At 46.9% G+C, this 16,274-nt stretch overlaps 1 protein-coding gene across 6 annotated transcripts in view; it reads left to right on the top strand.

The window, feature by feature from the left end:
* Positions 1–16,274, top strand: part of SRGAP3 (SLIT-ROBO Rho GTPase activating protein 3) — a 246,116-nt gene that overhangs the window by 129,024 nt on the left and 100,818 nt on the right. For all 6 annotated transcript variants that reach the window (XR_008392305.1, XM_037134659.2, XM_037134658.2 and 3 more), the window contains exon 3: positions 12,919–13,081. Coding sequence is in view for 5 of the 6 variants with exons in the window: in XM_037134659.2 (XP_036990554.2) it covers positions 12,919–13,081 (163 nt within the window). In the remaining variant the exon portion in view is untranslated. The remainder of the gene's footprint in view (positions 1–12,918; positions 13,082–16,274) is intronic.

Raw genomic sequence — 16,274 nt, 5'->3', positions numbered from 1 at the left:
CCAGGGCCAGCTCAGGTTTTGCCTCTTCCGGGGAGCTCCTGATGCTGATCCCAGCCAGACCCACAGTAATACATGTGTTATTCTTATGGGGCTCAGGGTAGATTTTCAAGGAATGTTCCAGTTCATAGATCTGGTTTTCCCACTTCAGTCTGCCAGCTGCTAGAAGAGAACCATTTTTGCACTTGTTCTCTCTCTCTCTCTCATATAATAGAAATACTATCAAAGTTTTTTTAACTTTAAAAAATTATTTAAATAATTTTTTTATTTTTCAATTACAGTTGACATACAATATAATATTAGTTTCAGGTGTACACCCCAGTGATTAGACATTATATAACTTACTAAGAGATTATTACAGTAAATTTTGTATCCATCTGACACCATACATAGTTACTAGAATATTATTTACTATATTCTCTATGCTGGACTTTACATCCTCATGACTATTCTGTAATGACCAATTTGTATTTCTTACTCCCTGCACCTTTTTTCACCCATTCCCCCAAGCCCCTTCCCACTTGGCAACCATCAAAACGTTCTCCGTATCTATGAGTCTGTTTCTGTTCTACTTGTTTATTTTGTTTTTTAGATTCCATTGTTGATAGATATGCATTATTGCCATTTTATTACTCATTTTTAGTCTCTTTTTCCTTCATCATCTTCTTCTTAAAGAAGATCTTATAACATTTCATGAAATCCTGGTTTGGTGGTGATGAACTATTTAGCTTGTTCTTGTCTGGAAAGCTTCAATTCTAAATGGTCAATTCAGTGGCTAGAATAATCTTGGTTGTAGGTCCTTGTTTTCATCTGGCCTGCAAAGTTCCTGTTGAGAAATCAGCTGACAGTCTTATAGGAGCCCCCTTGTAGGTAACTAACTGCTTTTCTCTTGCTGCTTTTAAGATTCTTTTTGTCTTTAACCTTTGGCATTTTAATTAGGATGTGTCTTTGTGTGACTCTGTTTGGGTTTATCTTGATTGGGACTCTGTGCTTCCTGAACTTGTATGTCTATTTCCTCCATCAGGTTAGAGAAGTTTTCTGTCATTGTTTTTTCAAATAGGTTTCAATTTCTTGCTCTTTCTCTTTTCCTTCTGACACCCCCATGATGTGAACATTGGTATGTTTGAATTTGTCTCAGAGGCTCCTTACACTATCTTCATTTTTTGGATTTCTTTTTCTTTCTGCTGTTCTGATTGGGCATTTTTTTCTTACTCATATTCCAAATTGCTGTTTTGATTCTCAGCTTCATGTAGTCTATTGTTGATTCTCTGAAAATTAGTCTTCATTTCAGTCAGTATATTCTTCATTTCTGACTGGTTCTTCTTAGTGGTTTCAATGTTCTTTTTTATGCTGTTGAGATTTTCAGTAAGTTCATTGAGCATCCTTGTAATTAGTGTTTTGAACTCTGCATGTAGGTAGCTTGTCTCCATTTTGTTTAGTTATTGTTTTGGAGATTTGTTCTGTTCTTTCATTTGGGACCTGTTTCTTTGTCTCCTCATTTCAGCAGCCTCCCTGTGTTTCCATGTATTAGGTAAAGCTGTTACATCTCCTGGGCTTGGTAGAGTGGCCTAATGTCGTAGGTGTTCTGTAGGGTTCAGTGGTATAGCCTCTCTTATTACGTAAGCTGAGCACTCCAGTTGCTCACTCTTCCCTGTGTGCGCTATGTACACCCTCCTCTTGTAGTTGAGGCTTGATTGCTATTGGCACATCACTGGAAAGGGGATTTACCTCCAGCCCAATCAGCTGTAAGAACTGACTGCAACCACTGATCACCATGGAGGATCAGCAGTGTGGGGGCCCACCCCACAGAACAGGACTTTCTTTAGCAGGGCTCTGGTGCTCACTGAGTCTACCCCTTGAGTGTGTAGCTCGTGGAGGTGTCTGGGTAGTGCACTGATGTGGTCTGAAGCTGTCCACCAGGCATACTGGGTCTGGGGCCTCCTGGAAGTTGCAGGCCAAGGTTGGCCACTGCCTGTGTTCTGCCCTGAGCCACCTGACATGAGCTACAAAGTGAAGTGCAAATGGCTGCTACCTGTGCTGGGCTTGGAGGGGCCCAGGCAAGGCCAAGCTGTGAAGCAAGTCCAGCTGTTGCTAGTGCTAGGCCTAGGGCCACTTAGTGAGTGGTACAGGGTACACTCAGGCTAAATGCTGCTTGTTTGAGAGATTTTAGGAAAGTCTAAAGCATAAGTTAAGACAGACCATTCATAAGAAAAAGCCACTGGAGACAGCTTGGATGGGTAAGCCTACAAATTAGGTGTGGTGGGGTCTCAGGGAATCACCAGGGTATGGCTAATGGAAATGAGATCACCATTGATGGAGACCCAGATATGGTGCCTGCCTGCCAGTTCTGTGTGTGTTTGGTGGGGGGAGGTCTCAGAAAGGAAAATTGGCCTCTGCCAGCACTTTCGTCTGAGGGAAAGCTGCCCCTCCAGCTGTTGGCCCTGATGCCAGACAACTCAGTTTCTCCCTGTATGTCTCTGGTGCCTTTTGAGCTGCTGCCCTAGTGCTGAAGCTCAAAGCAAATGAGTCCAAGTATGTCTGTGCACAGGCCCTTTAAAAGGAATGCCTGGGACTCCAGAAGCCTTCATTTCCCTCAGCCACAATCCCTGCTGGTTTTTAGACAGAAGTTATGGGGACTTATCTTCCTGGCACTGGAACCCTGGGCTAGGGGGCCTGGTGTGGGGCTGTGACCCCTCACTCCTCAGGGTGACCTCTGCAGCTGAGATATGCCTACTGATTATTATCCACCATATGTGGGTTTGGGACCAGCCTGTTTCAGGTCTCCACCCCTTACACCAGTCTCAATGTGGTTTCTCTTTGAATCCTAGTTGTAGGACTTCCATTCAGCCAGCTTTCAGGTGGTTCTAAAGGATGTTTGTTCTGTACTTAAGTTGTAATTTTGATGTCTCTATCAAAGTGTTTGAATGAATAACTGAAAAATCCAAATTACAACAAAATGCTTTCTTCAAATACATGAAGGAAATAGACCTATTTGGTGCAGCTGCAGAAAGAGAGAAATGAGATCCAAGATAGCACTTTCGAAGAAGCTGACTTCAACTTAGTCTTGCGAACATTCCAGTACCCAGAGCTGCCCAGAGCTGGCTAGCACACAGAAGGCTGCCTTGGGAGGTGTGTGTTCCTAATCTGTGGAGGTGCATACTCAGAGGCTGGGTTTTTTAGGGATGCATTTCTACAGTGTGGTGGATGGTCAGACTGGATCAATGCTCCTCCAAGTGAGGGAGGGATCACTGATTGCACATGAACCATAAATATTGAGTTATCTTTTCAAGTCTCTTTCCATCTTGGGTTGCCTCAAGGAGAAAATCTGAGTTTGGCACTAGTGTGTTGCTAATGTCTCTCTCCTCTTCCTCTTTACAAACTGCAAAAGACCTCAGGCATCAGTATCTCTTTGGAACTGGTGATACTGTTTTGTTTTTCTTAAACTTACTTTTTCAGTTACCTTTTATTTATGACAAGTGATGCTGGTTTTAAAGTGTTATTTTAATTAAGACTAGGGAAAGTGTTTTATAAATAAATTCAGTTGAGTAAAAGAGGACAACCAACAGGGAGGTATTAAGTACAGTGACGTGCAGGAATGGCAAAAATCCTGAAGCCAGCATGACACCCCCGGGGCCCCTCCCAGCTCCTCCTGGAAAGTGCACATCTTTCACTGTCACCCTCTACATCCTTTAGCTTCTTCTCCTCTTTGCTGGGAGGGGCTTTCAGGAAGGAGGCTCAGGCTAAAGAGTGGTCTTTGCAATGGCTGCAGCCCCTTTTTCTCCTTCCAGCTTTTCCTTCCAGTCCTTTCCCAGATGCCCCCCAGATTTCCTGGGGTCCTCAAAGACTATAATCAGCAATATCCAAAGTATGAACCAGTATGTGATTTATTTATGTATGAGATGTTTGGTATACGTGATACAAGCATATCATTTAAATTTTATTCTAAGATGAAAAGTAGGTGTTGTAATAAAGACTTTAACAAGCTGTAATAAGCAAGGGTTTAGTTTTCACTCAATTCCATTAAGCACATAGGATAACAAAGACCTTTGACAATTATACAGTATCTGACACTTTGCAAAATGCCTCCCCACACTTTAGCTGCTTAAATCCTCCCAAGAATTCTGTTGGGGTTGGGGGAGTCAGGGAAAGTGTCATCATCTCCACCTGACAGGCAAGGGACCGGATGGCCAGTAAGGGTGAGCCTGGCTTAAGTTCTTCAGCTAAACAGTGAGAGAATGGGGCAGAGGAGCCATGGGTCAGGGCCCTTCCTCTGCCTAGCACTGTAGACCCTTCATGGTATACCCATTTTGCAGGTGAACAAACCAAGGCAAAAGGGGCTTTGGAGGGAAAGAGAAGATGAGGTTGGCCAAGCATTGCCTGGAGGTAGAGATTTTCATTCTGCTGCCAAGAATACATTCAGCAAGTCCAAGGGAGCTCAGAAGTAATATACCAGACCCAGTGTGCTATCACTGTGAGGTGTGAGGAACAAATGAGTGAGGGAATAACTCTGCCCCAGGGTGGAGGGGGAGTCGCAGGACCATTTGCACTGGGCCTTGCAGTACATGTAGGAGTTTGCGGGGGAGAAGGTAGTAATAGGAGGAAGAAAACCAACACTTGTAGAGAACCTATCATAGGCTATACATCTACATACATACACCAGTCGTTGGATTTTCCCAACATCCTAGTGAGGTGCAGTGGTAATAATAGTGATGACAACAATAATAATTATTATATACTGAGTTTGATGGTAATAGCATCCTATGAATTACTTCATTTAATCCTTAAAGTATCACTATGAGATAAGTGTTATCAATTCATTTTTTTGAAAAGAAAGAAAAGGTTTCATTAACTTCCCAAGTTCACCCAGCTGTGGAAGGGCAGAATTGGTATTTGTGCACCAGCCTGAATCCACAGCACATCAGCGCAGTAAGCAGAATCTGTTTCAGTCATGTGACCTAGTGTCTTTCTTCTTTTGAATTGCTGTGTCTCAGGGCTGGCATCAGCCAAAGGCAGCTTCCAAGGCAGTGGACTTCAACTGGCACGAAGAGGCTTCCTGCACTGAAGCCTCATGCCTGCTCCATATCAAACTCCTCCCCTCGCCTGGCTGCTCTGCTTCCCACCTGTCCCTCCTGACCCTGGGATCACATCACTGGCCCACTTAACACCTTCATTCAGCCTTGACTTGTGAGTCCCTTCATACTCTGGCACGTCTAGCTGCCTCTGCTTCCACTGTGCCCTGCTTCACTCCCTCCTACCCAGAAGGCTTTAGAACAACCCGTGTCTCACGTTATAACCTCACACCCATGCTTCCCTCTGCCTGTGGGATGCTGTTATTACTCTTTGTCCTTCCCCCCCACCCCCCGCAACTCTTACCTGTACTTCAAGGCCCAGTGCAAATGGTCCTGTGACTCTCCCTCCACCCTGAGGCAGAATTAACCCTTGCCTCTCGCCTCTCTCCCTTACTCCTCTGGGATCTAATTCCTCACAAAACATAACATAGTAGTCATTTGCCACCCTGCCCTGCAGCATCTCTCCCCGCTTCCTTTGATCTCTGGGGAATCATCCCTGAGCAATGGTAAGCCTGTGACCAGCAATGCATTATCTTGGCCACAGAGCTTTCATCTAGTGAGATGTAATTCCAGGCCTTTTGGTGGAACAGCTGGGGAAAAGCTCTCCTTCTCTGGGGATTACTAGCAGTCAGGATATTTTTGGTTTGGAGAGGGCCCACTTGAGGGTGAAGCCAGCATAGGAAAGCAGAACCAAGAGATAGAGAGAATAAGATTAGGTCCTGATGACATCCTATGAGCTTCTGGAACCAGTTGTGCCTGAGGCCAGCCACCTCCTATTTCTTTGTATTTTTTTAATTAAAATTTTTGATCCTTCAAATTTCTCCTCCTCGTTACTGTCACTTTTGCTTAACTCTGAAGCATTTCTGTCACTTCAGCTAAAGGTGTTCTGACCAATAGCCATAATTCTGGGTTGGTGTTAGTTTCACCCACTTTATTGTGAGCTTTTTCAAGACATATCCAGTCATCTTTTTAACCCTCTGTGACTGGCACAGTGCCTAGCACAAAGCAGACATAAAAACCATCAGAACAGTGAGTGAACAAATTAATGAATGAATGAGAGTCTGCCAAGGACTATGGAGGGATACAAGAAAATATAAGAGATTATTCCTGCTTTAAGAGGCTTGTAGAATAGGGGTAATCAAGTAAAAATGAAGTCATTAGTAGGAGCCCTAAAACAGCAAGACTGATGTCCTTATAACAAGGGAACACATGGACATGCATAAACATACAGAGAACATGCTATATGAACATGAAAGGAACCCCACTGATTGCCAGCACACCACCAGAAGCCAAGGAAAAGGCCTGGACCAGAGTCTCCTCCATAGCCCTCGGAAGGAACCAACCCTGTCGACTCCTTGATCTCAGACTTCCTGCCTCCAGAACTGCAAGACAAGACATTTCTACTGATCAAGCCACCCAGTGCGACACTTGCTACAAACAGCCCTGTGTACAGCAACACACAGCCCAGGTCCTCTTCTTGTCCTTCAAGGACTGGCTCTTGCAATCTCTCTGGCCTGTTAAGCCCTCACCCTGCCCCTCTGCCCTCAGGCCACGCTTACCTTCTCCTCATTCTAGAAGATGCCCGTTCTCACGGAGCCTTCACACTTACTGTTGGGTGTGCTCTTCCTTCTCCCTGTGTGGTGTTGAAGCCTATTCACCCTTCTGGTTCCAGCTCATCCTCTGGGTGCTTTCCACCCATTCAGCTGACTGTGTGCACAGTCTTGCCTGGCACCAGAGACACAGTGGTGAACTGGACAGCTAGAAGCTAGACAGGAGGGTCAAAGACCAGAAACAAAAAGTAAATGAACGGGACAAGTTCCAGTGTGGTAGAGTTGTGATGGCAATAAAATAGGGTGGTGTTCTAGAGACCAGGGGGCTCCTGGGGTTCAGGGAAGGCCCCAAATAGAAACATCTCAGCTAAGGTCTCACTGATAGGAAGGACCAGCATGGTGTGCTGACACCCACCTCCACTGTACCCAATCGACTGTCATGGCACCATGCATTTTCCCTTCAAGGCCTCCACCACTGTTGCAATTTCCTATCTGTGTATGTGACTGTTTGGTTGACACCTGAGGCCCCCACTGGGTTGTAAACTCTGTGTATCAGGGAGCATGGCTCATTTTGCTTACCACTGCCTGGCACAAAAGATGGCACTTAGTTAATACTTGCAGAATTAATGATTCATGCTCCAAGATAGGGTAATGAATCCCATTGCGTGCCTGAGGCAGCTTAGGTAGCAAGAGTTTAACCATACCTTTTTGGCCCTGGAATTAAATGAGAGAATGCTTTTCAGAAGGCAGCTTTGCTGGCAAATGCCCAATCAAGCCCAATGTAAGGCCCAAGAATGTTCTGGAAGGGAGCAGGGAGCCAGAGGCAGGATCTTGGCGTCTAGGCCGCTGTGTCAGCTGCAGGAGCTTGCCTTCCTCCCTGAGGGACCATGATCCCAGGGTAGTAGTTTGGGATCCATCTGCAACCTGGGACTCTGTAGGCCTGGAAATGGACTCTGTTTGCTGAGCGGAATTTTCCGGTCCCCCCGAGGAGAAGCTGGAGAAGCTGGAGAAGCTGGCTCACTGCTAATTTCATTTTCCTAACTTGCCAGCTTGGCAAGGCCTCACTGCTCTGGCTGCAGTCTCGTGGAGCCTCAGACCCAGCTCCGCCAGCCAAAGAAAGAAAGCTGTGACTCACCAGAAATGTTCATTGCCTTTTTCTGGATTATATATATATATGTGAAAGTTCTCACATTATGCCTTAGCTCAGCAGCTTCCACCTGCTGCATAGATGCTCAGATGCTAGATTGGAAAAGTAGAAAGGCTGCTTAAGACGTGCCGCAGACAACAGAGCACAGGTCCGGGTTCATGCCCACATCTTCCAAAAGTGCAGCTGCAGCAAGCAAAGATGGCTCTCAGGTCCAAGGGGTCCCACTTTCAAAGAGATAAGTAACCCCCTGAAAAGGGAAGGACAAAACTAAAGGTCCCCAAAAGCCAGTGTTCATCTGTGCCATCTGTGGCTTAGGTGCTTCTTTCTGCAGTCCCTGTGCAACCCAGATGGCTGACAGGACCGTGATCGATGTGCTGGTCTTGCAGGTATAAGACCCTGCACCTGCCCCCTCCTCTGCCTTGCTTCCTGGGTTCCAGCCACGCTGGCCTTATAGGATTCCTTAAATCCAGTGAGTTTCCTGCCCCCGCAGTGAGCCTTTGCCCATACTGTTCCCTCTGCCTGGGACTGTCTCTCCAGTCCATTCTTCTGACCCTCTTCACCTTGCTCCCTCCTTTAGAGCCCATCCAAAAGACCTTCCTCGGGGACACTTCAGTGACTCCTGAAGTCAGGCCAGGCCCATCCCCCTTGGTACATGCTCACAGCACCATGCTATCCTCTCTAGCACTCTGCAGTTGTAACTTCACATGCATTTGCTGAGCTCTCCGAGGGTTACCGTCACCTCACTAGACTGTGAGCTCAGTATTGGCCTCCACGTGTGTCTCTAGCCCAGGTATTTCCATCTGGATGTTCCGAAATCCCTTTAGACTGGTCATGTTCCAATGCCCCTCTGCTGACTGGCTCATCCTCATCTCAGTACATGCCACCTCTGCCCTCCCAGTGGCCCAAACTGGAAAACTCGGGAGTGGTCCTAACATCTTTTTCTCCCTCCCAATTCCAACCCTAACCCCACTTGGTCTCCAAGTCCAGTCAGTTTACCACGTGAGTATTTCATGGACCCTTCACCTCCTCCCTTGGCCCCTGTGAGCCCACCCTCCTCATGGTAGCCAAAACAAAATTTGAAAATTCAATTTTCCTCTTCCCCTCTCCTGCTCCAAACCCTTAGATGGCTTCCTGCTGACCTCAGGACAAAGCTCACATTCTCTACTGGGACTTAAAGGCCCTTAGTTATGTGGCTTCTGTCTAATTCTCCAACTCATTTATCACTCCAGCCCCCACCCCACCCACCACTGCAAACATCATGTTGTAGCGCCCCCTCAGCTATGTTTAGCTGACCAACATGCTCTCTCTGGCCACTGTCTGGGCCTTGCTCATTATATGTCTCCAACCTGAAAGCTCTGCCCTATGAAGCCATTTGAACCTTTAGTTCTCAGTCTAGAATCTGCTTCCTCCAGAGAGCCATCCATCTCCACCCCACCACCACCTCCTTTGCTCTATAGCCTCCTTCCCATCACTATACTTGAGAGGCTGCATCATCATTTTGTTTCCTTGTGTGTCTCCCTCACTCAAGTGGAAGGTTCATGGGGGATCAGGGTCTTGCCTGCTCTGGTCTCTGTTGCATCCACAGTGTCCTGGCACATATACTTGGACAGACAGCACAGGAGTGAAAACTGGAATTAACCAAGACCTTGATCTTCCCAGCAGCTGCTCACTTTGACAAGTCCATGGTTTGCTTTCGGGTAACTTTCTCCCCCTTACCTCCACTCATTCTGCCTCCCCTGGTAATTCCATCCAAGGCTGTGTTGCCTCCTGCCCACAGCTTCTCATATGGAATGTGCTGTCCTTTCTGCTCTTCCTTACCTAATCTCCCTGACCAGGTGGCCTAATTAATGGTCCCCAAGCCATCCCAGCACTTCCTCACCCTTTCAAGATCTTCTTTGCCCCCCCACTCCCAAAACTCCCCTTCTGGCTGGGACTTCCATAAATTTTGCACATTTAATTCCCTGATGCTGTACAGTTCTTACATCCCAGGCTGAGCTAAGCCCCTGAAGTAATTTAGGTAACAGCTTCATTATCTCATCTTTCCTTTACTCTAATCTTCCCAGTTCTATCGCCACCTAGGAAGCAGTGAAAAATGGGTTGTGAAAAGTATTTTCTGCCCAAACCTATTTCTTCCTTTGCAGTTCTTATCTTGGTTTATGTCATCGGCATCCACCCAGCTGCCTGAGATCTGAACCTTAGAATCACCACCTACCCCTCCTTCCTACCTCCTACTCTATTTCCAGGACGTCTCCAACATTATTTGCTCTCCTGTCGAGGAGTCCCTCAAATTTGGCTTTCTCTGGCCATCACCCAGGCCCTCATTATCTATTCTCCTGGACTAAGCTCACCTCCTGACTGGTCCTCTCATCTCCAGCCCTATGCTTATGCCCAAACCCATCTACCTGTCTGCCCACTACTCATTTATTCAACCACCCATCCACCTCTCTGCCCATCCATTTACCCATCAATCCACTCACCTGCCAACCCACCCACTCACCTACCCATCATCCATCCATCTGTCATCCTTCCATCCTCCAATAGGCCCTCAATGATCTTTCTGAGACACACATTGGTCACATCATACCTCTGCTTAAATAACTCCCATGCTTCTACATTAGAATCTTCTAGAGAATGTTTTTAAAAAATACCAATACCAAGGCTTATCCCCAGAGATTCTGATTTAATTGGTCTTGAATGGGGCCTGGGTCTTGGTGTTTTAAAAACTTCCCAGGTGATTCTAATGTGCAACTCAGGGTGAGAACCATGTGGCCTAGAAGATAAAGCCCCAGATCATTCTCCTGTCATTCAAAGCCCCCCAGCCCCCAGTCAAGCCCATAACCTGTCTCCCCAGCCTCATGCCCTACCTAACCTCTTCTACCACATTTGCAATTCTTGCTCTTCTGAGCTACTTCTGTATCTTTGTATCCAAGATTCCCTCTGCTTATAAGGCCATGTTTCTTGGCCACTCTATTTGGAAAACTTCTACCCATTCTTCAAGACCCAGCATGAAGGTGACCTTTTTCTATTTATGGGCCACTCTTCCACAGCATCCCCTATGTGTCATCCCATCGCTCAGGACTGGATGTGGTCACTAAAACAGGAACACTACCTGCTCTGAAAGAACTTAAAGGTGACGGGGGATGGAAGCTCCTTAAGGCAGACGTTCACAAACTTGAGTGTGCATCAGTATCTCCTGGGGAGCTGGTTAAAAGACAGATGCTGAGCCCACCCCCAGGGTTTCTTACTGAGCGGTCTGGAGTGGCCCTGCATTCCAATACATCCCCAAGGGATGCTGCTGATGCTGCTGGGGGATCACATTTTGAGGACTTGTGCCTTAGAGTGTGGTCACAGGAATGCTCTCTGGGGAGGTATCATCTAAACTGAGACCCAGAGGAAGAGAAAGAGGCAGTCACCACCAGAGTGGGGGCTAATGCATTACAGGTGGAGGGAACAGTGGGTGTGAAGGCCAGAGAGCACAGGAGGAGCAGCACCGTCAGCTTCTCACATATGAAGAGGCCTTGTCACTTTCCACTGTAGTCTCTCTCTTCTGCCTCAGCCCCTTGGAGCCCCTCCAAGGCAGGTCTGTGTCACATTCCTCCAGAGCCTGCCTGAGACCTGGCTGGAAGTACATGCTGAGATATTTTGGTTGGGTGGTTGAACTTTAGTGTTCTGGCTTATTCTCTAGGCTGTAAACAATGGAGAAATCTCCCTTTTTCTTAGAGAGTTTCTAATATATCTGCCCTGTATATACCCAATTCTCTTCTCCCAAATTCCTGCTATCTACACAGACTTTTAGCTCATTTCACGACAGTAAGAAAATTCCTCTAAGTTAAGTAGCAGGGGCTCCAACCTACCCTTCACAAGCCCAGGGTTTGGGGAGGGTGAGGCTGAGGGGGTGCCGTGGGAGCCCAGAGGCCCTTGGGGCTTTACCTTCCAGAACTTGCACTTGGCTTTGAGAGGATGATGCAGTCAGAGCAAGAGTCAGAGACTTTCCTTACTCGAAAACACAGATAGTGGGAGGTTCAACGTGGCCAGCCCTCCTAGGTGGCTCACCCTTACAGTATAGGTGGAGCAAGGCAGACCTGGGGGACCCGTAGCCTCAAGGGTAGAGGATGGGCCTCCCCTCCACAGCCTGCCTTCCCACCATGGAAAGTGGAGTAAAGGAAGAGTCAGGGTCGGAGGGCAAGATGGTACCATGGACTGGGTGTCCGATTTTGCCCTCCCCTCTTCCTTCCTGGAGAATAAGATATATATACCCTTTGCTGTGCTAACAGAGGGGTCTTTGAGGGAGATACTCCTCCAGCTTGTTTTTGGCAGCATCCCATTTCTCAAGCTTTGGTTAGCGAGCAATGGTACACAGATCTGCGGTTCTCAGACTTGAGAGTGAATCAGCATCCCCTGGAGGGTTTGTTAAAATCCACATTGCTGGGCCTGCCCTCAGAGCTTCTGACTCAACAGGTCTAGAGTGGGGCTGGGAATCTGCATTTCTAACAAGATCCCAGGTGCTGCTGCTGTTGGTGGTCTGAGGACCACAGTTTGAGAAACCCTGGTTTAGCACAATGTTCAGCCAGAAGATGCTAAGAATCTATCCACTATTATAGGACAAAGATTTACTTGCCTTATGTTTAGTTTACTCAAAGGAGCTTTCCTTAACCCCTCCTCCCAAATACAGAACCTGAAACTCTTCAGGCCCACGTCCTGGGGGAGGACCAAGGGGTTAAGAACCTGAGAGGACCCCAGGGGCTGAGGCAGGCAGAGAAGGGAAAGGGAAGTGTTCACATTTTGTTCTTTCCACCGTATAGTTCTAGAAGTCACACAAGTATTTCAAACACAAATGGTTTAGTATTTCTTAGCCCTGGGGAAGGTGGCTTCTTCCCAGAAGGCAGAGAAGCATGTAGCAAATGTCATATGCTCTGGGGGACTAGATGGGAGAGGAGTTAAAGACCTGAGTTTGGGCCCCAGCATGGCTCTGGGACCTTGGGAGGGTCACTTCAGCTTCTGTAGCATCCGTCTCCCCATCTGGGAGTGTGTTAGAATACAACCGAGCTTGAAGGGGCCCCACGAGGGTCAGAAGAGCCACGGTGAGTGACACTGTGGAACACTGTCTGGATGGCAGTTCCAGTGACGCCAACCCGAGCTGTCTCGGTTTCCACAGGAAGGATCAGTACCTCCTCTCACCGGTGAACTGCTGGTATCTGGTTCTGCATCAGACCAGGCGGGAGAGCCGAGACCATGCCACCCTCAACGACATCTTCATGAATAATGTCATCGTCCGCCTTTCACAGATCAGTGAGGATGTCATCAGACTCTTCAAAAAGGTAGGCAAACAAGCCCCCTGACCTGCCCATGTCCCTGCCCAGGCTGGCCGTGGCAACATGGTGCCAGCCAGGGTGGCATGTGGTTTGGGGACGTGAGACCAGGAGGGCAGGTGTGTTGATGGGGGCAAGGGGCCAAGGGCAGGACTTGGCATCCCAGATCCTGAGTGTGAAGCCTGGATGTGGCTGGTGGCTCAGCCATTGTAGCAACCACCACAAAAACAAAAACCTTTTCATGCAAAAGTAAGCAGTTCACATTCATTGTAGGAAATTTGGGAAAATGGACATAAGTACACACAAAAAATAAAATGTTATCACTCGGCAGTAATCACTTAAGTATCATAGGTGTTTCTGTATCATGTACATATGCAAACACATTTTCTATGAGTGCTCATTTTTGTACATGTGCCAGTTTACACACGCACTTTCCCAGGTGAGATCAGACTGCATGAATGATTTTACTGTCTGCTTATGTCACCTAAAAATTATGGAATACTTTGTTGCAGAATTTTCCCATGTCAGTAAGTATGTTTCCATAACATTTTTGAATGATTATTAATATTTTATTACCATAGTTTTTGGACTGTAAGACTCACTCCCCCCCCCCACATTTGGGGAGGAATGGGGATGTGTCTCATAGTCTACATGGAGTTTACCTGGCTTTGCTGTAGGTGGTGGTGGGGGGGGCGGGTGGCAGCCTTATGTTATTTATATTATTAAATATTTTACTACATTTTTGCTTCAAAATTTTTTTTTCTATTTTCTTCTAAAACCTAGGTGTGTCTTATGGTCTGGTGCATCTTACAGTCCAAAAAATTCAGTATATAATGTGCCCTGATTTATTTAACCAATGTCTTACTGTTGAACACTGAAGTTATTCCATTGTTTTACTCATATAAACAATGCTCTGCGAGTAACGCTGCGCCATATACAGGGTCCAGCAGAAGCAGTCCCTGCCGGAGCGTGGTGGGCGGCGTGCGTGAATGTCTCGCTTGAGATGGACAGCAATTTGGACATTTCACCTAAAATGTCATGTGGTGTGCTCGAGTGTGATATTGTTATGTTACAGAATTACATGCTTATGATTTCGTGCTCAAAGATTTTATAATAAAAGAAAAACAGGGGCGTTATTTGTGCCAGACCCTGTATACACCTTTGTCACACTCGCTGCTATTTCCTAGTTTCAGTTTCCCCAATGGGAATTGGGAAGTCAAATGTTTGCTTATTTTCAAGTCTTTTAACAGACTGCTCAGGTGCTTTGAGAAAGGTTTTATCCTGTGAAGGCCCAGAGCCCAGTGGAGGGAGCAGTCACAGTTTATGTCCCCGAGGTCTCAGTATCCCAAGTCCCTCACACAGCATGGAGCAGACACTAGGTGCTGTGTGCAAATCCAAAGAACTGAACTCACTTCTGTGAACTTCAGTTTTCTCATTTGTAAAGTGGGCAAACCATTTATTTATCCTGTTCATCTTGCAGATGGGGTTTAGGTCCCCTACTTCCCAGGAACTGTAGGAGGGTTAAAGGAAACAGTGCCTGTGAAAGAGGAAGTTGTGGAGAAGTAGTTCAGTGTGTGGTCTTTGTGTCCAGAATTCTTGAAATTCCTGGGGTCATATTCTTGTTCCATCGTTAGCTTTCTGTCGTTAGTCTTCGGGCTTGTTCCTTATATCTCTGAGTCTCAGCTTCCTCATTTGTGAGGTGGGGATCTGAAAAACTCACTGGGCAGTTGGGAGGATTAAGAGGGTTTTTAATCCCAAATAAAGCATGGAAAACAGCCCCTGGTGCTAAGTGCTCCAGAAAGGTGACCTGGGAATGCTAGAAGCACAGGGAGAGGACAAGGTGATATGAAATATGACAGTCTTGTCATGGTCTGTATTAGGATTATCCCCTCTGAGGACGACTTCTGTACCAAAACTGTAGTCACAGGCTAGTTCCCTCCTTCCACTCAGTGTGCTCTGGTGTCCTCCTGGGACCATGTTAATGAAACATAGTCTAAGTTTAATATCTACATAAGCAAATATAATTAGGACGATAAATACAGTGCAATTTTAAAAAATCACATAGCGCTTTGCAAAGCCACACTGAAGTGATTCAGGTCACTTGGTCCCATCACAAGCCTCTGCCGGCTGCCACTGTCACATCTTGTTTCCTGGGGGGAAGTGACTCAAAAAGAAAGGGTCATCAGAGCCTTTAGGAAATGAAGGGTCTTTCTTCTGAGCTGAGGCCGGGGACAAGCGAGATGAATCTTTTCTGTTGTCATTTAGGCTGACAGCAGCCTCACTTGTGATGAGGTTAACAGGGTGGAAAATAATGAAAAAATGTCGACAGCTGAGCTCCTAGCTGCCTTGTTACCAGGCCTTTGCCTGTGGAACAAAGGAAATGGCCCAGCCCCTGTGGGCCAGGAGAGAGATGGGGACAGGGCCTCGCTGGCTGATTTAGCCCAGCATGGCCCTTTGTGTTGCACTGGTTATAGGTAATCTTGGCACTGAGGCTGCACTCCTTACCTGACAAGAGTTTTTGCAGGCCTTACTGCAGGGGCTGCTATCTGGTCAGACTGAGGGATAGGCTCATCACTCACCCATCTTAGAGATGAGGAGGTAATGCCTGAGCAGCCGCCAGGAGAACCCAAACTTGGTGACTTTGGGTCTGTTCTATCACTGGCAGGTGGCAGTGTGGCTGGGCTTTTGGACTTTCTCAGAACTGCCTCTCACTGATTGTGTGACCCTGGGCAAGACTCTGAGAATTGGTTTTCTCAACTGGGATATGGAGATGGTGACAATGTCTTCATTAGGGGCCTGTTTTGAAGAATAGATGTAGACCAAGTGTTCAGCACAGGCTTGGCTTGCAGTTGGTGCTCACTGAATGGTGGCTCACCAGTGATCCTGAAGAATGGAGCCTCCTCTGCATTCCCGAGGTAGATAGCACTTGGGATGGGGGCGAAGGGGTGGTGCTCCTTCATCATCCTGTCACTTCATGCTCTAGCAATGTATCTACAGGAGGTGGGAGTGGCTTCCAGGCCAGGTGGCCTTCCTGGGCTTGGGCCTGGGGTAGCTGCCTTGACTGCCAGCTTCTCACAGATGCAAGATGGTATTTGACTTAATAACTACCTTTTCATGATTCTCCCTTTTCCCTTTTGTAATAGAATTTATTTACATGGCTAGAGGAAGCACTTCAAATTCCAGAAGCCATTCTAGGATTCAT

This window comes from Artibeus jamaicensis, unplaced genomic scaffold (genome assembly GCF_021234435.1).
Source record: "Artibeus jamaicensis isolate MK-2021 breed Jamaican fruit bat unplaced genomic scaffold, CSHL_Jam_final contig_519, whole genome shotgun sequence".
Taxonomy (NCBI): Eukaryota; Metazoa; Chordata; class Mammalia; order Chiroptera; family Phyllostomidae; genus Artibeus; species Artibeus jamaicensis.
The sequence above is the reverse complement of the archived record's forward strand: the minus strand, read 5'-3'. Positions and strand labels throughout refer to the sequence as shown.